The sequence below is a fragment of the Rhea americana genome, unplaced genomic scaffold (genome assembly GCF_003343005.1).
Source record: "Rhea americana isolate MKP2758 unplaced genomic scaffold, rheAme1 scaffold_46, whole genome shotgun sequence".
NCBI lineage: Eukaryota > Metazoa > Chordata > Aves > Rheiformes > Rheidae > Rhea > Rhea americana.
Genome location: NW_028186601.1, coordinates 5,078,954 through 5,099,144, shown reverse-complemented (window position 1 = coordinate 5,099,144; position 20,191 = coordinate 5,078,954). Strand labels below are relative to the sequence as shown.

At 50.7% G+C, this 20,191-nt stretch overlaps 2 protein-coding genes across 3 annotated transcripts; one reads left to right on the top strand and one right to left on the bottom strand.

Annotated features, from left to right (window-relative positions):
• Nucleotides 1-7: 7 nt before the first annotated feature.
• On the top strand, nt 8-4,520 carry ODF1 (outer dense fiber of sperm tails 1). The gene is made up of 2 exons (XM_085316322.1): nt 8-421; nt 2,014-4,520. The coding sequence occupies exons 1-2, from the start codon at nt 132-134 to the stop codon at nt 2,324-2,326; spliced, it is 603 nt and encodes a 200-aa protein (XP_085172448.1). The 5' UTR covers nt 8-131; the 3' UTR covers nt 2,327-4,520.
• An 11,078-nt stretch (nt 4,521-15,598) lies between these two features.
• On the bottom strand, nt 15,599-20,170 carry KLF10 (KLF transcription factor 10). Of its 2 annotated transcripts, none has more exons than XM_085316320.1 (4): nt 19,892-20,170; nt 19,087-19,326; nt 18,085-18,985; nt 15,599-17,150 (listed from the first exon to the last, which is right to left on the bottom strand). In XM_085316320.1, the coding sequence occupies exons 1-4, from the start codon at nt 19,898-19,900 to the stop codon at nt 16,894-16,896; spliced, it is 1,407 nt and encodes a 468-aa protein (XP_085172446.1). In that variant the 5' UTR covers nt 19,901-20,170; the 3' UTR covers nt 15,599-16,893. The 2 variants fall into 2 exon arrangements, with proteins under 2 accessions (XP_085172446.1, XP_085172447.1); XM_085316321.1 differs by having other exon boundaries at nt 19,927-20,170.
• Nucleotides 20,171-20,191: the final 21 nt, after the last annotated feature.

Below are 20,191 nucleotides of genomic sequence, written 5' to 3'. Positions count from 1 at the left end.
GCGGGCCGCCAGCAGCGCCCGCGCCTGCCGCCGCCGCGCGCGCCGCAGCGCTCCCGGCAAAATTTTTTCCCGCGGACAAGTGCACGCCGGCCCGGTTGTACTTGTACACTAATATGGTTTAAAGCGCTACCATGTCTCTGTGCAGTCGCTTTTTGGAAGACGCCAAGCGGGACCTGAGGAGGGCGGACCGGGAGATCAAGCGGCAGCTGCGGGTGCTGGACCTGCGCCTCCAGCTGCACCGGCTCTGCGACGAGCTCCCACCGCGCTGCCCGTGCAGCTGCCGCCTGCACCCGCTCTGCTGCTGCGGCCCGCACCTCTGCCCCCGCTGCCTCTGCGAGCCCCTCTGCCGGGCGTCGTGCCTCGCCGCCTGGGAGAGGAAGCTCCTCCAGGCGCAGCTCGACATGGAGCGCGAGCTGGCCAGGTAAAAGGGCCGCGCGCAGGCCGCCGGCKGGGATTCGCCTCCGCTTAAGCGGGACTGAGGGAGTATCGGGTCCGTGTAAAGTAAGAACACATTATCATCTCCCTCACTATCCCAGAGGGGCCGGTACGGGGTGGCGCACCACAGCGGCGTACCCGGCGTGGACGTCCGTGTTTCCCCAAATACTGAGTAGGAGGGATGAGTTTCAGTTTTCCTAAATTTCCATTTTGGCCACTGCGATGATGATGTTATTTTGTCAGTAGAGTTGCAGATTGACTTTAGCGTAGATAAAAATAAAATACAGCCCGACAGGAAGGGGCTGGTTAAATGGTAAAGCCTTCCCATTAGAGTTAAGACACAAGCAGATGTTCAGGGAGCAGAAGGGGTGAGAGATCTTTTGGCAGTCGGATGCTGGTGGAAGCCTGTTACTGCACCTGCTCTGTTTTGATTCTCTACCCAAAACTCAACCCAACCTCACTTCTGTTTSAGTTCTGTTTTGTCGTGCCTGGAGATGAGACCAGGAGCTTGTCAATGAAAAGCGAGACATTTTTGTTACCCGTGGAGCAGCGCATATGAGCCTTAGGCTGCTGTGTGTGTTATCTAGTGGGTGCACAGAAGTTAGAGGAAAAAAACTGATCCCTGGGTTAATTTTACACCAACTTCAGCAAAAACAAAGGTTACTGTGAGGTTACTTTAAACTCATCTGCCAGCTGCAGCTCATGCAGGGCTGCGGGACAGCTCGCAGCTCAGTGCCCCACGTGTCAGCGCTGGACAAGCTCAGCATCCAGCTGCAGAGCTGCACGCCCAAATCTTGGCCGGATGCACGGGAACTCTGTCTGCCCAGTGGCTGGAGGGCAGACTGGTGTAAACCTTAGTAACGAACCACTCTGGGATTTCTCACCTTGGTGGTCATGCCTGTTTTCCCATTTGTTACCCCATTTCCTCTTCCTTCACCCACATTTTCTTTTTAATTTGTTGCCTCGTGTCCAGGTTAGCCTATTATAATTGAGGTTGACCTTCTATTATATATTTTACAAATGGTTTGAAAAACAGCCATTCTTCTGGTTGAACAGAGTTGCTGTTTGATTGTATTAGAAACCATTTTGGTCAGTAAGCTCCAGCCAGATCAGTAAGCCTCCAGCCCAGCTTTGCATGAGCATTTTTGTACTTTTTTTGCCAGGTGTATCTGTTATCCACTGATCACTTTAAACAAATCGGATAACTGGAAAATATAACTTATTGTAGCTATCCATTGAAAATTTAGGACAGGGCATAACATGGACACACCTGGTTTAGTGGACGTGCTAACCTGTTAAAGAGAAGAAGTGGCTTCTGTATATTCAGATGAAATAACTTTTCATCTTCACAGTTGGCCCATGCCAAGAGTGCACAGCAAAATGCTCCTTATCGCTGAGGCATGCAAAGAAGCATCATGTGTTCATTTTGACAGTGCAGACAGTTCCACCAGTGCTGTGCATCCGTGTRCGTGTGAAGACAGACCCAACAGTTTCCTATTTACTTCTCTTGTCCTCAAGGGTAACCGTCCATCACTCTRTTAGTTGAACTGAAAGATTGTCTTCTTGTTTTTATTTCAGTACACGAAGAAGACTTAATAAGATGTTGAACTCCGCCCATGATCATAAGCTTTTAGCTTTGATGGATGTGAAGGGTTTTGAGCCTGATGAAGTTACTGTGAAGGTGAAAGATGGAAAGGTTAAAGTGTTAGCTGAGCACGAGGAGGAATATAGCACCATAAGAGGGAAGGAGTATAACTACAAAAATATCAGAAAGGAAATCAACTTGCCTCCTGGAGTGGACGAAGATGAGGTGATGTACTCTGTAGGATCTAACAGTGTCGTGAAGATTGAAACGCCGCGTAAGTGCTACCCATGCCTCATGAGTCTCTGAGCGAAGGCAGGGAGCAGCAAGCAGCCGCAGCCAGATAGCACGTGGGCACAGCGTGGGTCAGTCCACCACGGCTCCCATGGGGTCCGGGTCTGAGCGCTGAGCACGCACCAGCAGCGCCTCTGGCCTCTCCCGAAACAAAAGAGAGCATTCCAAAAAGATGTGTGAGAGTCTCATTTCAAAGGGTTTCGGTGATCAAATTGGGGGGGCAGCCAGAAAACAGGAAGATAGGAACAACTTTGGGAATACTTGGTCACTTGCTAGATAAAAGACACTGCTGTAGGTGGCACAAATCAGACCAGGTATTGCACTTGCTTATGGATTTTAAAAGCTGAAAGAAGCCATTATGATCGGTCACATTTCTATAATAATGACTCTTTCCTCAATTGCACCGCTTCCTTTTSAGCTGGAGGGTGTTTTCTAGGAAGAAAATCTTGATAATAAAGACTTCAAGGAGAGGAGACTCCTTCCTAGGCAACACCCTTGAGTTAGCTGTGCCAGTGGTGAATTACTCGTGCTCTTTGGAACATGTGCCTTCATTTCTTTTCTAAATGCGTCTGGGTCCACCTGCATCTCATCTTGTTCCTCCCTGGGAAAAGTCATCTCTAGTAGAAATCTCTTCCCCTACAGTGGTGACCCAGTCACTTCTTAACCTTCCTGGAGAGAAGAAAAAACAGTAGGGCCATCTCCATTTCCTCATTGGAAAGCCAGTTTTCCCAGTCTTKAATTATTTCTTGCAGCTCTTCTTTGAACTTGTTTGCAGTTCCCAACACCCCATGTGAATTCCAGAAATAAGCAGCATTTTTTGGTAGTGATCCCACAAACGCTGTGGCACAGACGAACTGCCACCCTGGCACAGATCAGGCTCTCCTGGATAGGCATATTTCAGTCTCCAGCACCTAGGAGAGGCGGATAATAAGCCAGTCAAGTTCCATCCCCAGATTRCATAGGTACCAAAAGCCTGTTTCGTTCGTTCGCATACGTGTTTACCATTATTGTGTACAGGATGCGCTTCGGTATTCTCCTGCCTGTCGCTATCCTGAGCACGTTAGTCCCCAACAGAAAGCTAGGGCTTGTCAAMGCTGTTTCTCATCAGAGAGGAGGAAAAGCCTCTGAGCACTGAAAATGAGCCCCTGGGGAGCCTGCTGAGTTGTGGTGTGGGCATCGCAGGGCCAGTTTTCTCTCAGCAGCAGGGCTCCTGGGTCAGGCTTTCCCCTTCGTCGTGAACGAGACAGTGCGACCAGCTAAGCCGCAGGACCACCAAAGCCACGYGTTAGGTAGCTGGCCAGGAAGGCAGGAGCTGAGTTGCCACCCAGCCCGTGGCGAGTGCTCTGCCGCCTTTCTCTGACTGACAAACCTGAATCCGGAGAGGTTACCAGCAGTTTTTCCAACTACTCTTTTTTGTTCCTGTGAGGTTTCCCTGTGCAGCCCGTGGAGAAGGGTTTCTCTAAATGAGCGTAGCCTTAGATATGGAAATGCTCAATGCGGTGTGTACTATCCGCAGTGCCACGGCCAGCATCCCCCCAGCTAACTGGATTTTTTCCCAGTGTTGTGCAGTCACAGCAAAGGAAAACGGTCAAGATCCCCGTCGGGGACCCAGCCGCGCCACCCAGAAGCGAGAGAGTCTGRCCTGCGCGGCCCCGTCCTTCCTCCTCGCCTGTAGCACGGTGCGCTCGTGGCGAGGGGAGAGGTGCTTTCCGGTTCCCTCGGGCGGGCACGTGCGTGCTCCCGGGGCTTCCCTGCCCCGTGCCCGGCTCCCTASCTTGCCACCTCCCTTTTCCATGGAGTGGAGAGGCCCGCAAGGCTGTCGCAGCACCTGGAGACCTCAGCTGCCTTCGGCTGCTGTAGAAGGGTGCAAGCCTACGGCTGCTGCCTTGCTCTGCCCTTTGGGGGGCCTTTCCCCCGTTAGCAGGATCACGGAGGAGAGGAGCGGATAGGTCTTTGTTACAGAGCTGTCTCTCCCTTACAAATATTGGAAAGCAGTAAGTGAAAAAATGAGCGGTGCCGTTTGTTCACCCCATTTGCTCCTTAGGAAAGTTGCGCTGCTGAGAAGGGCCGCGAAGCGTTTCTTGAGAAGGCGTCTGGGGATATTGCAAAGCGTTTACCAGCAGATGAGGGGATGACTAAAAGCATTTCCTATCAGAGCGTAGGGCAGAATCAATAGCTCAGAATTAATAAAACGTTTTTCGTGTTGAAAGAGGGAGGGAATTGTCTGTGTCGTTTCTTCAAGGAAACGTTGACGCAAAACTTCAGCCAGCCGCTGCAGCATCGCCGAAGAGATCTTCGGCGTGACCCAGCGCGCCGGTTTGCTGACAGGCGCGCGGCCGCCGCCGTAGCCCTCCCTCGCTCGGCCTGCAGCTGCTCCCAGCATCGGGGCCACGGGTGACACGGCAGGGACGGGCGTCCTGGGTGACTCGGCTTAATGCCCGTTTCGGCACTCGCTCCTACAGAAAGCAGAGCTGTGTTTCCGCTGCAGCCCCTTCCCCAGGGGTTGTGCCAGGAGAAAGCAGCGTTCGCTTTCACTCCGGAAAGGCACGCAGCAGGGAAACGCACCCGATCGCTGTGTTTCCAAGCTGCGTGACCAAGCTGCCTCCCCAAAGAGCAGCAACTGGTTCAGGCGCCATTCGCCGCGGGCCGCGGGGCAGGAGATTGGCAGCCCCTTCCCGGCGCTCGCCGCTGGCAGGGGAACGCGCTGCGCCGGCTCGCGCTGGGGCAGGAGCGGACCCTGAGTAACTCACCGGGCAGCGGGAGCGGGCGGGCAGCCTGCGGCGCTGCTCCGCAGCCGCGCCGCGCGCGGGGAGTCCAGGCAAAACCCCCTCCGGGCCGAGGCACCTGCCCTCTAGCCGTGACTCGAGACTTGCAGAACGTATAGCATCCTGCGGGGATCACAGGGCAGCCGTGACTGCGCTTATCCTTCCTGCTCAACCTTTTAACACGTACTATTCACGCTCTGTTCCTAAATTAGGCTCCTAAAAGCACATTTAAACTTCCAAACAGCATGACTTGCTTTACAGCTATGTTTTTATCCCTGAAGTTCAAAACTGGAAGGCACGGGCAGACCATCTGCCCTAATCTTCTCTCATGTTATCTTGCACCACAAGTAAACTGGCCAAAGCGTAACTTCCGGAAAGGGATCTAGTCTTGATTYGAAGACCGTAGGAGACAAACTCCACCACTTTTATTTGTGTTTTGTTCCAATGGCTTAATACCTTGTGATTAAAAGCCGTGCCTTGTTACTAACCCAGTATTGTCTGGCATCATCAATTCATTTTTTTCTCTGCCAGAGGAAAAASAAAAATCCTTAGGAGCTGACTCTGTAGCAGCATAGCAGTAGCTATGAACATCTRTATTGTAATTAAGTCATGTTTCAATCTTGAAATTCTAAAGTTTCTCAGTGCAAGACCTGCTTTCCAGCTCCTCGATATTTTTAGGTCCTTCTTGCGCCCTTTCACAAGTTTTCAACACCCTTGTCAAAGGTGGGCACTAGCACCGCATGCAGCACCGCCGCATCCCGTTCATCCGCGCYGGGCACGGAGGCAGCTCCTCGCGCTAGCACGCGGTGCTCTCTCTCTCACATATATCCCTCTCTTCCACAGTCCTTCCGAGGCGGAGAGACCTGCCCGTCTGCCCGGCGCTGCGGGACGCGAGGGGCTTTGCCGGGCGGCCGCTCCGCCCCGCAGCCGGCCTCTGGCTGGAGGGGCTGCCCGTTTCGGGGCTGCCCGTTTCGGGGCCGCCCGTTTCGGGGCCGCAGCCGGCGGGCACGGCCCGCACCTCTCCTTCCCGCCCCGCCGACCCGGACGGGACGCGCAGCGCAGCGTCAGAAGGGAAGCACGCTGCGGCCACTGCAACAGGACGAACGTGCCTCTTTCTCACAGAAACGAGCCACGTTTTTTGCCRTTGATTAGGACTCCCACCGTTTACATCCAAATGTGACTTGAAGGCTGTGAGACATGTTAAGGGACATCGTGAAGAAAACTCCTAATTCATTTTATATCCTGTGAAACGCCAGGCCAGGCTGGTAGAGCACCACTAAGACCTTTTCTGTAGTAGAAACAGATCACTCTACCCACATGCTATACATTGGGATATACCCAAAAGCGCCCTTGAAATCTGTCCACTACAAATACGCTTAGATGAAACTTTACTGAAAGAAAGCACCTTTGGAAAATACTGCTAACACTGCAAGACCTGCTCACATTACCATCTCCCTAAAAGAAATTACTTTGCCACTAGGTGGCAGACGGGTTTATTTATTTATTTATCGCTGTAAACATCTTCTAAAAGCAAAAACAATAAAGGCGCTATTACTCGCAAAGCAATGGGGCCGGTGTGCCCCGAGGCTTGCATTTCCGCCCGCAGCGCCGGGACGGCGCGGGGGAGAGCGGGCATTGGCGTGACTGCGGCGTGCGGGGGCCGTCCGGACGCCGTTAAGTTCCTACACCGCAATGCCTTGAACTCCGCTCCTGCGACTCCGTTTCCCTTGAGCAGACCCCCCGGGGAAGACTTGGCTCGTTGCCTTCAGCAGCCTGCCCGTGTCAGGACTCGTAGCCCCGAGAGGGACTCCCAGGCGTTGATTTTTTATTGCGTTCCTCAGCATATTGATGCACAGTTGTATTTTGTGGGCTCATTTTGACCATCCTCGCAGAAGCAAATACCCTCCTGGAATTCCCTGGCACGAGGAAGACGCCTGGGACGACGATTTGGCTTTCTAGCCAGAAACGTCACTGCATTCTTGAACTCTAGCCTTATCGGAGCATTTATAAATAAACACGGCAGTAGGAATTTGCAATGGGAGGTCATCTGAGGATGCTAGCTCCAGACCTCTCTTCAGTCATGTGTTTCAGGGAGTTTTCCTACAGCCAGGCAGTGCTCTGCAGGGTTATGTAATGCAGAAACCTTATTTCTCTCCCAGCTATTGCAAATTTGGGGAGAGTGGGAAGGTGTGAAGAGATGCCAGCTTTCCTCTCCCAGCTCGCTGGTGCGCTGCTCTCCCAGCGAGCRCTGCCACGGCCCTGGGAAGGCATCCCGTGCTTTCCAGAAGAGCTGCGCCAGACCCGGAGGGTTATTTTTGCAAATAAGCAAACACCCAGGAGAGTTATTCCAAGCTGCCATGGCCAACACCACCCTTCACCCCCTGGTTTCTTGTCCACTGAGCACTGGCATGTAGAGGCTTTTGGATTTACTCCAACCAAATGGGGGGACTGTGCAGGTTGCCCCGGCATCCCCCAGCACTGACAACTCTTTACTCCTGTGCTCCTTCAGCACCCCAACACAGCAGCTGCCTTTGATTGTTTCCCCTATGGGACAAAGATGCGAGAAACTTAATCTACTCATTTTATTTGTGCCTAAAGTCAAAGTAACCGTTGTCCCTGTTAACGCTTTTGGCACCTTAATCTCTCAGACATAAACTTTCAAGGCGTGTTTTCCATCATCTCCCATGGAGAAAGCACTAATAGTTTAGAAGAGAGAGCCGGAGCTCACAATTTCGAGTGTATTTCTACACCAAAGACTTCTTGGATTTGTTGTCATCCTGGACTCTGCACTTGTCACACCATTAATAATCTTGYGTTAGATTTAGATTAGGAGTAAACTGATCCCTCCGGTGCTCTCGCTGCGGCTGCCCCGAGGTTGCCCCGAGCGCGGGACACGGGCCCTCGTTCGCCGCTGCTTCAACTCGCGACTTCCCTCTCTGGTCACTCGTCAGTGACTGTTCCCAGCGGCGCGGTCGCAGCCCCGGTTCCCGCGGGCTGCCGCCTGCCCCGTGCGCTTGGGACACCGCGAGGGAAGCGTCTCCCCTTGCTTCTCCCAGGACAGGGCGCCCAAGCCCCGCTTTCGCTACGGCTCAAATCACGGTCACGCGAGCTGACTCTGAAAACCTCGCCTGGCTCCGAGCTTGCCAGCTCCARAACAGGTATCACCTGCTATTTTTAGGTGTGAAATTATGAAAAMCATAGAATTGTTCTTCTCCGTTTGCCTGTTCCAACATGAATTTTCAGAAAAGAGGGTCTCCAGGCTCCTTGGTTCCTCGYGCTGTCTTTGAAGGCCTGCAAGCAAAAAATAATCCTGCAGTTAACACACTGTAAACCATGGGTCAAATGACAGGGAGGGACGCGGGTGGGCGGGCAGCCCCGGGGAGGCCGGGCTGGGTCCGAGCCCGGGCACCCGCGCCGCCGGCGCATCCCCGCGTGCGCCGGCAGCACGGCCCCGGAGCTCCCCGCCGCGCGCGCCTCCCCGGGGACGCGCTCCGGACGACGCGGGGATGAGGATACGCCTGGCCTCGGCACACCGACTCGGAAATAAGGCTGGTCTCGGACCAGAACTCCCGGGGAAAAGCGAAGCGCACGTTTGAGGACATTTGGGGCCTCCTGTTGGGAGATGCTGCGTCCCCAGCCCGCCCGAGGACCGTGCTCAGTACCTGTCTCCGCACGGTGTGGTGCAGAGGGCACCCTTCACAAAATGTATTATTTAATCTACGGGGAAAAAAATGAGCAAAACGTTAAACGAGTAAAGACTAGAGGTTTCAAACAACTTTGGGAAGCATCAGAGTGCTGGGAAGATTTAAACCAAAAACATAAAAATTGCACGCAAGGGGGAGAGCTCACTTGGGAGAAATGTAAATAGATGCAAATAGATGTAAAAGAAATGTAAATAGAGCATGCAAAGAGATCCCAGCCAGACTGCACAAATAACTTACCCCCCAAACGAGGAAGCGGCACGGACTTTGGAGTATCCCCGCGAACAAGCCTGGGCTGCGCCTGACGTGCCTTGCTGCTTCAGCGGTCGCTCCCGACGAGCGCGTTGCGGGGCCGCGCAGCTTCGGGCAGCCCCGCGGGTCCGGCGGGCCCCGGCCGCCTCCTGCSCCCAGCAGCGCGCGAGCCACGCGGCGCCGCAGCGGACACCACGGGCACAGCCGGGCGCGCGCGCTCGTCTCCGCCGCCCCGCGTCTCCCCGCTAGCGCAGAAATCTCTCCATTATTATTATTCTCCTTTGACCACTGCAGAAGGAAGGTGACTAAATCTGTCCGAAGAGGCTCTCGCCCTTGCCCAGCGTCAGTGTAAATCTCCCTGACATTATTTGCGCTACTTTTCTCCTGGGTATACAGGTTTAACTGGATTTCAAGCATTACCAAGGAGGCTCAGAAGGTAAAGGCTAGATATTTTTGCTCTTGCTGACTGAAACACTTTTTATTCAAGCTCCTTGACTGTGATTATAGAAACACTTCTTGCTCCTTGAAAACAGCGTTAAATTCACTAGTGTTCACAAAACCGTACAAAATAATTTACTGCACATCACTGAAAGTCTTTAAGAGGCCCAAAACAGCAMTAGGATTTTTACAGCAATTGCTCATATAGGCTTTAGCACCTACTTTACCTGTTCTTTTGCTCCTGCATTATATTTATGAAAAACACATAAATGCTGGTGAAGATGTGCCCAGAATCTCCTAAAAGAGCTAARGTCAGCTAGCACGGACTTTCACTTTAGCTACAGCGAGACATTTGAGGTACATGAAGTGCTGGGGACCCAAGAYGCATCATTATAAATCCACCTCCGCTGACCAAAGTAAAGCCAGATACTTTTGGCCACAGAAGCCTTGAACCGCTTTACGTCCCGCTCGGGTAGGTTGCGGCAGGCGGCACGCAGAGGACTGCGGAGAAGGGGCAGCTCAGCCCGTCGGCACGTTCTGGCTTGGATTTTAAGTCAGACACGATTCACCGAAACAGAGGTGGCCACCACCGGTGTCACCGATCCCAAAGGATCCAGCTGCAGAAAAACTGARGAATAAAAGGAGGCTGCATAGACTCGTGCTTCCCGCCAGCCGCAGCAGCGAACGTCACGGCAATTCAGGCTTGAAACTCCAAGATAGTTGGACTTTCCAATTTTTCCACTAGCAAAGTAATAGTGAAAGAGTTTCGTGTGAGCTAATATAGCTAGTGCAGACAGACAGACGCAAGGGGACTGGTGGATTGGTGCCTTTTTTTTTTATGCTAAAGTTCTTTGGAGGTTTAAAAATCATATTGGCAAATGGATTTTTTTACTTTATCCCCTGACATTCCCTCTGATCAAACAACTTATTTTTCTCTTCCCTGGTTTTCCGCTTGTTCGCTCTAGGGCGGGCCCTGCGCAGAACATCCATCTCCCGTGAGAGGGGCTGCGGGCGCAGCGCCTGGGCCACCCGTCGGCGGAGTGGGGGCACCCGAATCCCGGGGGGCACCCAGCCCCCTGAGAGCCTCGYGTAAACCCCTGCGTGCGCGCCAAGGCCCCGTGCTCCGCGGTGCCTCGCTCCCAGCCGATCCCCTGGGCGCCCTTGGAAAGCCCAGGTGAAGATAAGGGCCAGGACCAGGCGCCCGGATCCTTGGCTGGTGAGAGAGCAGCTCCACGAACCGGGGCGACCTTCTCCCCGAAACGCCCGGGCCACGGCCGAGTTCAGCGTTCAGCCCTTCGTTTTCAAATCAACGTATTCAGACTCAGAAAAGTTTTAAAAAGGAGGGGTCGAACTTCTCAGAGCAGCTGCAGGGACTGAAAGAGAAAACTCCCAGATTTCTCAGCAAAGCAGTGTTTTCTTGGCTCTCCCCTGAGCTACCGCGAGCGCTGCCATTAGCACAGGAACCACTCCGAATTTAATCAGATCAGTCCAGTCTGCTGAGAATTGCGATTTGCCTTTCTAATGCCAAAAGAAAAATTAATACAAGCAGCCTTCCTCCAATTTTTTTTTTTTTTTGAATTGCAAAATAGAGCGTCACGTGGCAAATTTAATGGCAGGAGGGAGGGAGGGGGGCTGTCGCTGATCCAAACCCCACGCTCGGGGTTACAGGAGGAGCTCTGAGCTTGCGGCAAGGCCCTTCCTCAGCAAGACGTGACAAACAAGGTTTCGCCTCGGGAGCCGCTGCACCACGGCCGAGCCGAGCGCGGGCTCTGGTCGCCCCGCGGGGCAGCCGGCGGTCCCCACCGGTGCGCCCGAGCACGGKCTCCCTTCGCCCTGAGCCAAAAGCAGCGGAGTGCTGAAAGCCGCGTCGGCAAAGGCAGAGTTACAAGGCCCTAGAAGACACCTCACGCGTCTTACTCCATCGTGCAAAATAGTTGTCCCTTCAGGCATCTCCTAGCCGGGAGCTGGGTAAGCGCTTGTTCTGAATGAAACGTCAGGGCGAAGCCAAAACTATTCTGGATTTTCTGGATTGTTTTTTTTTTAACAAAAAGGAGCTGCTGTATGTTTTCCTCTGAAATACAAGCCGGCTCAGGCAGCGCCGACTCTGCTGTGCGGGTAGTGTCGGCATGCAAACTTCCTCCGGTGAGCAGCACCTTGCGTTCGAGGGGGGCAGCAGGGAGAAAAGAGGACCTGTCTGCCCCCCGCCAGGAAGGCTGCAAGACCAAACCCACTGGTACTTCTGCAGAGCTTCAAACGATGACGGCGGCGCAAACTATTGAAACAGCCTCACAGCAACATTTCTGTTTTTTTTTTTTTTTTTTGGGGGGGGGGGGAATTATGCATTAACTGTACAGCAGCTCTTCCCTCCTTCCCGGGAGTTTCTCCTTCCAGGGCCTGGGAATACACAGTCCTGCAGAAGACGTTAGCTTCACCTCCCAGATCTAGCTGCATYTAGAATATATTTCCTTTCTTTCTTCTGCACTTTATAAATAGTCTAGTCTTCCTGCAGCTTTTTTTTCCTGGCCTGGTGACTCATCATAGACTCATCGGATTTGTTGCTTCACTTAAATAGGGAATTGAAAAGTCTCTTGCATAAATGGAAAAGAGCCCCACCAGCTGCAGAGCCACAGCTAGCTGCTTAGGAGGTTTTCCTATGGAAAGACTTAAAATACTTCCTGCTCTCCCGTGGCTGTAAGACTGTGGTTAAAATGAATCTGTGCAGGACGCATGCAGCACTAGCTAGGCCAGCGTGGGTCCTTTCCACTCACCCCACCCGCTCCGAGTGCTTAAGGACAGCAGCCGCTTAATTTTCCTTCTTCGTCCRGCGACGACTCTTTCTGATTTGTCTGTTGGCCTGGGAATCAGCCAGGGATGCCAAGTTTCCCCGTTGTTTGGCTAAGGTGGCTTCCCGGTGAAACCAGACGGAGGTGATGGATCCCTCTCCAGAGGGACGCGATGCACGTCGGCGCCTCTCGGACGCGCCGGGAGCCGAACGGGGCCAAACGGAGCCGAGCGGGGCCGAGCGGGGCCGAGCGGGGCCGAGCGGGGCCAAGCGGGGCGTCCAAACTGCACTGTCCTGACGGAGATTCGGAGCTACTTAGCGCATTTTGCGTTCCCGTGGCGCGGTGCACATCACAGCGCAGCAGGCGCGTCGGCAGCTTCGGCCCGYGCGCTCTCCCGGACACGGGGCTGGAGAAGCGCTTCGGCCTCGTCTGCTTGCTGCTTGCGGGTCGGATTTCCTTCCAGCGAAGGCAGCACGCGCCGCCGACCGAAAGACCCCCGGGAAAGGCAGCGCGCGAGCGCGGGACGAAGCGCTCCGCCACCCCGCCAGGCCCGCGCCGCGCCGTGGGTCCAGCCGGCGAGCCCGTGRTGCAGGACCCGCCTCCGGACCCGTTCTGCCCTGCGGCTTTCCTGGGGGCCTGCAAGCGTTTCCGTGGCGGTGGAAGTTTGTTGCGGCAGCAGGATGGGTGAATCATTCGATGCTCAGCAGGGAAAACCTCTGGCGGCCCCAGCAAGGCGAGGCGAAGGGCTGCGCCGGGTCTCGCCGTGGCCCCGGCTCAGGCCCCCTTTTCTTTGAAAATCCGTGTTTTTTCACTTGCGTAGCACCCGAGCCTCCCACAAACACTGCCACACAACAGCGGTTACTGTTCCCCGAGCCACGGGGGGGGGCGAAGCAGCAAGAGGAGAGCGCGGACGCGCTGCGGCCTCGCGCTCGGGGAGCCCCTGCCYGGGGCTGTTTTGCACCCCACAGATCAGCCCAGCCCCGGCAGGGGGGCGAGCGCTGCCGCCGGGAAGGTTTGCGTCCAAATCCAGCCCGGGCTGGGGGCTTGCTGGGAGTGTCTGGCTCGCTCTTCGTGTCCTCCACATCACAAGGAGGAGGGTAAAATCAGAGGTGTGTTTTTGTTTTAAAGGGAAGAATAAGGGAAACATAATTCCTTGCAGAAATCTGGAGATATTTCAAAATAATTTTTTAGCCACTCACCACCAAGGTTTCCTACCATGCAACAAAATCTGACTGCATGAAAAATTCAGCAGTAAAAAGGTGGCTAATAATACTGTCCTGGCTTTCATTTTGCAGATTACACTTGAATTAAACACTTGAGTAACTGGTTTAATTTCCAGTGTTTGCTGCTATGGTTAAGCTTTAAAAAAACTGTATGCAAGGTAGATTCACAGTTACGATTCTGTCCTCAGATGGAACTAATCAAAGGTGTATTTCCTCATGGTTAAATTCTGCATTTAAAGTGGTAAATTTTACTCTGTTCTGTTCACAGAAATGCCTTGGATTCTGTAAGCCTTTTTCTGGTGAATAATTCCACCTCTGCAGGCGGTGCAGAGATCTGCCATCAAATATTTCACTGTGCTCAGTGGGTGTTTAATTACCATCAATTCACTGACTTTAATAGACCGACATTACCTGAAGACTTGACCTGACACCTTTACCTGAGACGGAAGACGTGCCTGTTTCGGGAGCAAGGTAACACCCCAGCTGTCTGCCGAGCGCTTGGTCCAGTATGTTGTTTGGGTACATGGACAATCCAAGGGGTAGAAATGAGTGTCTACATACTGGGGTAAATTAATTGCTTTGCATATATTAGTCCTCATGAAGGGCCATCTGTGTTGCTAGCTCTTCCTGTCTGTCATTACAGATTTTGGAAAGGGTTTGGGGGTTTTGGTGCTGTTCAGGCCTTCCTCCTGCTGTTGCTAATGCTCCAGCTCCACTACTAGCAGTAGAAACACACCAGGGCGCACAGGCAGCTTACATGACATCTGCAATGTTTAAGCACAAGAAGTTTTGGGACCYAAGTCGTACCGGCAAGTTTGTCTTTGTGACGATTGTCTCACCTCCGCTGGAAGCAGCGAAGTCAAGAAGTCTTTGCAACGCTGCCTTGATAGAGTTGAGGCTGACAGGATGCTGCTCTTCGTCTCGTTGATCTGAGCTGCGGCTGTCTTGTACGAAGCAACTGTGCCCACACAAGCGAGGGTTGGCCCTGCTGAGCGTTACTGCCCACGAACTGGCTGTGCATCAGGATTTCCCACCTTTCATTTCTTCGTGTATCACAGTCTTGACAGCTGAGCAGTTCAATGCCTCGTTCATGCCTGCACTTGACTGGGATCCAGAAACAGGCTTTTTTCTGCCAGCCTCCTCAAAAGGTGGCTAATCTGTAGGTGCTTGCAAAGCCTGCCCCGCACACTCCTCCAGAGCCAGCTGCCACACGGGAAGTGCCAGCAGCTGCTTTTTCTGTGGAGGACACAGGCAGCAGAGATGGTCATGGTGCAGAAATTCCCTTTCTTCACCATTTATCCAACAACACAGTCTAGAGCACTTGCTTGGGAAGTCAGAGACTTAAGTTCAGTTCCCTTCTGAACCTGAGGGGGTACAAAACCCACAGTGCGCTCTGCCTGTGGGTCTACTGCAGGCAGGATGAAGATGGGGGGGAGGAGGGATATGGCACTTTCTTTGTGCCATCCTTATGAGGTGCCACTGTACAGAACTAAACTCAAGGCTCATTGTGCCAGAAAACAAGCTGAAGGAGGGACCTGGCTTTGTAGCTAGATGGTTAGCACCATACATGCGAAGGGCTTCAGACCCTACTTCCAGGGCTGTTAAAACGCTTTATCTGGTAACTGTGAAATAAAAAAATACAGGAAGTGTTTGTAGCAAGACAGCTGACTAGGATCACACACATGGAGAAGTGTCTCTTGCATTAGGCTACGATGTTGCATCCCCTCTTGGAATAAGAAGCAAGTGCAATGACTTGAGCTCCTCCTTACACATGGCACTGCATCAAGCAGAGGTAAGGAGTGCCCCGGGCCAAATAGGGAACAATAGTGAGTCAACAGCCACRCAATCAGGAAACGTGGGAACCCCCGCAGGCAGGGGAGAGAGTCACATCCGGACATGGAAAAGCCCACATAAACACTAAGCAATTAGCCACTGCATAAAGTCAGAGGCAGCAGAAGGCAGAGAAACTGTGAACCTACCTCCTGTACTGAAAAGGTTAAAAAAAAAAAGCACCACTTCCCTGCTCTGTTTCCTGRGGGAATTATATACAAGCTACCTTTAGGACACAGCTCTAGGAGAGGATCCTCAATGTTCTGTTACAAAGAAAAGGGAAGASAAGCCCATATTAAAGAAAACTTTTTATTGTAAACAAAGTATAAAGTACAACATAAGAAATGTGCAAGTCTCTTAAGTAGTCACAAAAGCGTGTATCTAATACACTATTTTCAAACTGTTCACTTTCTGATATGTGTCCTCAATATAATATGATAAAATAGAAATAGTGAAAGTTGATGCATTATTTACCACAAAATCTAGTTTTAATTCAGGGCTGGTGTCCTTACTGCCTCATTTTACTTTTCAAATCACTTTACTTTCTAATTTAATATAATACAGAATACATCCATATTCCATCTCTAGTATTAAACCATCAACCACCAAGAATTAACACCATCAAGAAGTGTAAGATTCTTGTTTTTCTTTCTTAATCAACCCAAGTAGTTTACTGTTACATTTTTTTTTAATTAAAAAGTGCACTGTATCTGTTTATGAAAAATGCAGTGATACAGAATTTTGAGAAGGTTTAAAGCAATCCATAAGCAACACAAAAGCAGAAGCATCACATGATGCCTAAGTATAACCAATTGTAATAATCACAAAGCTTTCCAAAGAAGCTGGGAAAATATTACAACAAAGCTAATGAGGATTCAGAAACTTTCTCTACCCTCCATCTGTCCATATGGCAGCCCTTAACCCCCATTCAAAACCCYCTTTGGACAGCAGGATAAAGCTGGTATACTTGATATGTTAAACACCCTACGCAGGAGGTCTAAATGCCCAGGAGTTTAGCACCAAATCATGCCTCATGACTGGGCCTGAGAATGCAGGGGGAGGGATGGAGGGAGGGAGGTGGAAATCCTACCAAGAAAAGGTGACAAAAGTAGGAAAACTGATTTAGATTATCTTATACAGGTGTATCCTGGACTTTTAAGCATGCACCTGTACATTGCTGTTTTKCTAATCTGCATTCTACTGAAGATCCACAACTGAAATTTAAAATTTGAGTTGGTCTCAAGTATCAGCAGCAAATGCTCAATAACCTTTATACTGACCAATCTATAGTATATATGAATAATTCGCAAAATTCAAAACTTGMACAGTGTGCTGTTCTGCTCTAGAACCTTCAGTTTTTCTCTCTCTCTCTCCTTTCCAGTGCAAAAGACACTTCCTCTTCCACAGTCAGCCACTGGTTCTCTCAGCAACACTTTTTGTGACCAAGCACAGACTGCCTTTGCCTCTCTGCTGCAGTGCCATCAGCAGCTGGCACTGGAGAATCACAGACCTGGAGCAAAAGCCTATTTTTTAACTGGCATATTCCAGTGACAACAGTTAATACCACCATCRTCAGGGTAAGTTCTTTCACTATGCAGTTGCAGATGGAGGCGGTACAGCAATATCATTTAGCTTGCTCACTTCCATTTGCCAGTTCGGTAACTTCTTAGCTGATAAGTGGCGACGYGCATGCTTCGTTAAGTGGTCGCTCCTCATGAACCGCCGCTCACACATGGGGCAGGCAAACTTCTTCTCACCGGTGTGTGTTCGGCGATGACGAGACAGTTCATCAGAACGTGCAAATCTTCTGTCACAGCCTTTCCAGCTACAACTAAAGGGCTTCTCTCCTAAGAGGGGAGAGATGAAAAAAAGTGTCATGAGTACTGAGCAACAATACTATTGCCTTGAATTTTGATTTTTTGTAAGAAGTTTTATTATGACAGTTGAGCCAAAGATCTACACAAATGTTGTTTTTACAGATATATATAGTGAAGCAGATACAAATAAATAGATATGCAATGTGGAAAAAATGTGTTTATATACTTAGATATAAACCTGAAGACTCACCATCAAAGCTAGGTAGTGCAAAGGGTTAAACATCCTTTGGAAAACAAAAAACTTAAGACATTCTTTRTGTCTCAAAACAACTAAAATTTCACCCTGAGCTGTACGTGTGTGGTAGATTATGACGACTTAGCATTACCAAAATGACCTCCTGAAATCAACCTGTAATAACACTAGTTCCATTTTTATGTAACAGAGCTCTGATAGTGCACTTTAAGCCAATGTGAAAGCATACACSACTCCTTTTGCTACTGTGTTTAAGAGTTTAAGTTTGTCTGCTTGGAGAAATTACTCTAAAATAACCAACATAGGAATAGTTTGGAGTGGATATTTACATTCTTTCATAAGATAATCTCTTTCCTCTGATATTTTATCCACTTCTGACAAAGGCAGTCTTGTGGAGATRTCTGATAAGCTACTATGGAAAAGCATGCACATTTGCACAAGCCCTTGCTTCCAACACTTTTAAGGCAGACTACTGAACACTTTCTGAAGCATAAGAATGTCCAGCATAAATAAACTGCTGAATCAACTTCCCCTCTGGGAGACTTCCTGTCAAAGATGAGGCGGCATTATAATGCGCACTAGCAGAAGCATTTCACTGCTGCTTCATGATTTGTTCCATGAAGAAATCCTRTAATGACTAGAACCTTAACAAGCAGTGTATAAGCCACAGCTTTCTACACAAATCATTAACCTCCAGCAATAGTGACCAACCTGTGTGTGTTCTGACGTGAGCCTTCAGATGGGAGCTCTTGAAGTAGGTTTTCCCACATCCTGGGTAGTTGCAAATGTGACTTCTTATTCTTGAAGAATCAATCGGATGAGTGACTTTTGCTGCAGAAGGTACGAAGCCAGGAGCAGGGGCAATAGGAGAGAGTCTTGTGCCACTGGGACTAATAATGGGAGCCTTTGTGTTCTGCACAACTGGCTGGGGCACAACAAACATAACCGCACCTTTGGGAACTGGAGTACCCATGAACACCATGGGCTGGCAGAGAGCTGGCTGCTGGCTTGGCGTCGGGTTGGGCACTACTGCTGTCACAACAGAGTTGCTTGTAGGCACGGGGACCATCTGGCAAATTACTGGCACRGGGGGCACTCCACTTCCTTGGACAGGGCATGGCGGTGCCACCACTGCTGACTGCTGTGCTGATCCCGAAACAGACTCGGCTCTACTGATTGCAGGCTTTGTCAAGGGCACAGGACTGACGGCTGGTTCTGCAGTTTTTCCTTCTACAGTGGGTAATTTACTACTTTCATGACTCCCTCTGTTAGGGGATGCAGCTGAACGAACCAAATGCTCGGCTTCATTGTTTGCTTTATCACTTGTTTCCCTTGAAACACTGTCCTGGTACTTCAGCACACTAGCTGTTCTCACTGGACAGGTTTTGCGGTTACAAAGCTGAGCATCAGCAGTATGGCGAATGACACTTGTTGCTTGAGCTTTCAAAGGTCTCGGTGCTGGAGACCTCTCAGACTCTTTACGAGGGGCAACAAGAGCAGGCTTTGTAGTCTCAGCAGACGATTTGCATTGCACTGTAGATGGCGCTGGTGCCAGCGGATAAATTGTTTGAGACATCTCAAAATCAGAAGGGCTGTAGGGTGGAGTCAGGCACTAAGCAAGGGAAAGGGGGAAAGTTGGGGGGATATTGTTATCAACATATTTTCACACTGATTCTTAAAGCATGCACACATACACAGGATTAAAAAACTTACAAATGCTGGTATAGTATTGAAGTCTGCTGCTCCAGGAAGTAAAGTCTCATCGCTCTCTTCTGACGTATCAGATGCTGGAGTTATAGGTCTCATTTCTGCATGTTTTTTTAAGTCTGATTTCCAATTGCAACTCATAGATATAAGGGCCTCTACAGCCTCATAATCACTTTTTTCAGGGGCACTGTTCCAGAAATACCTGGTATCTCTCTGTTTCTCAGTCATCACCTCCATTTCTTTCTCCTGTTTGTGTTAGAAGAAAAAAAAAAAAAAAAAAAAAAAACTTTGAGCTTCACCCCAGGTTTCCATATTTCACTGTCATCTGAAGGCATCATGAAAGAAACCCACCACAACCTGTGCAAGACACACATGCTTGATAAGGTTTGGTATCTCTGCATTTTCCTGTCCCCTTTCTTCATTATATAATATTTTTATGAAGTTGGCGGGAAATATGGTCATCTGGTAAAGATTACAAAGTTTCTTCAGACAAAAAGAACCACCGTCATGCTTAAGCAGTTTTAAGTTATTCTGTATTGCAAGTGTGGAGTGTCTGAAAGTTCTTCCTCAAAAATCTTCAAGAAAAACCTAATGATTTCTTCCCCCCTTCTCCCCTCTTCCATTTTGCTTAAAACACAGCCCTCAATATTGTGCTTATTTTGACATATGAAAAAGGGACGATACTGACACTGAGGCACGTATCTTCAAAAGCTAACAGCCTCCGAAAAAAAGTTCCAGAAAACACTCAAAGCTCGCACACACTGACGCACAGGGAAAACCACCAACATGGAGGGCTGAAGCATGCACGTACGTTCGCCATCTGGGTGACCTCCTCGTGGCACTAACCAAACAGAAAGCCTCCTGTTAAAGCTGCACAGCTTTTGATTTCAAAGGAACGGGGCGCCCCGCCGCTGGCGACGTCTCCCCCGGCCTGGCGAGAGCGGGCGGAAAAGCCGCGTTTCTGGAAGTTCTGTCTAAGCCGCTCCGGTGGAGCCACGGTTAAGCCGCATCTCCGCGCTGGCGCTTAATCATCCTCTGAGTAATTTGGGAGGGAGGCAGGGAGGGAGGCCGGACCCGGCTCTCGTTACCAGCCGCCGCGTTCCCGCTCTCG

Excerpts from the sequence above, each read along its gene's own strand:
- ODF1 (XM_085316322.1), top strand. The coding sequence starts at position 132 with ATGTCTCTGTGCAGTCGCTTTTTGGAAGACGCCAAGCGGGACCTGAGG. Across the intron at positions 422-2,013 it reads ATGGAGCGCGAGCTGGCCAG|TACACGAAGAAGACTTAATA; the intron begins GTAAAAGGGCCG and ends TTTTTATTTCAG.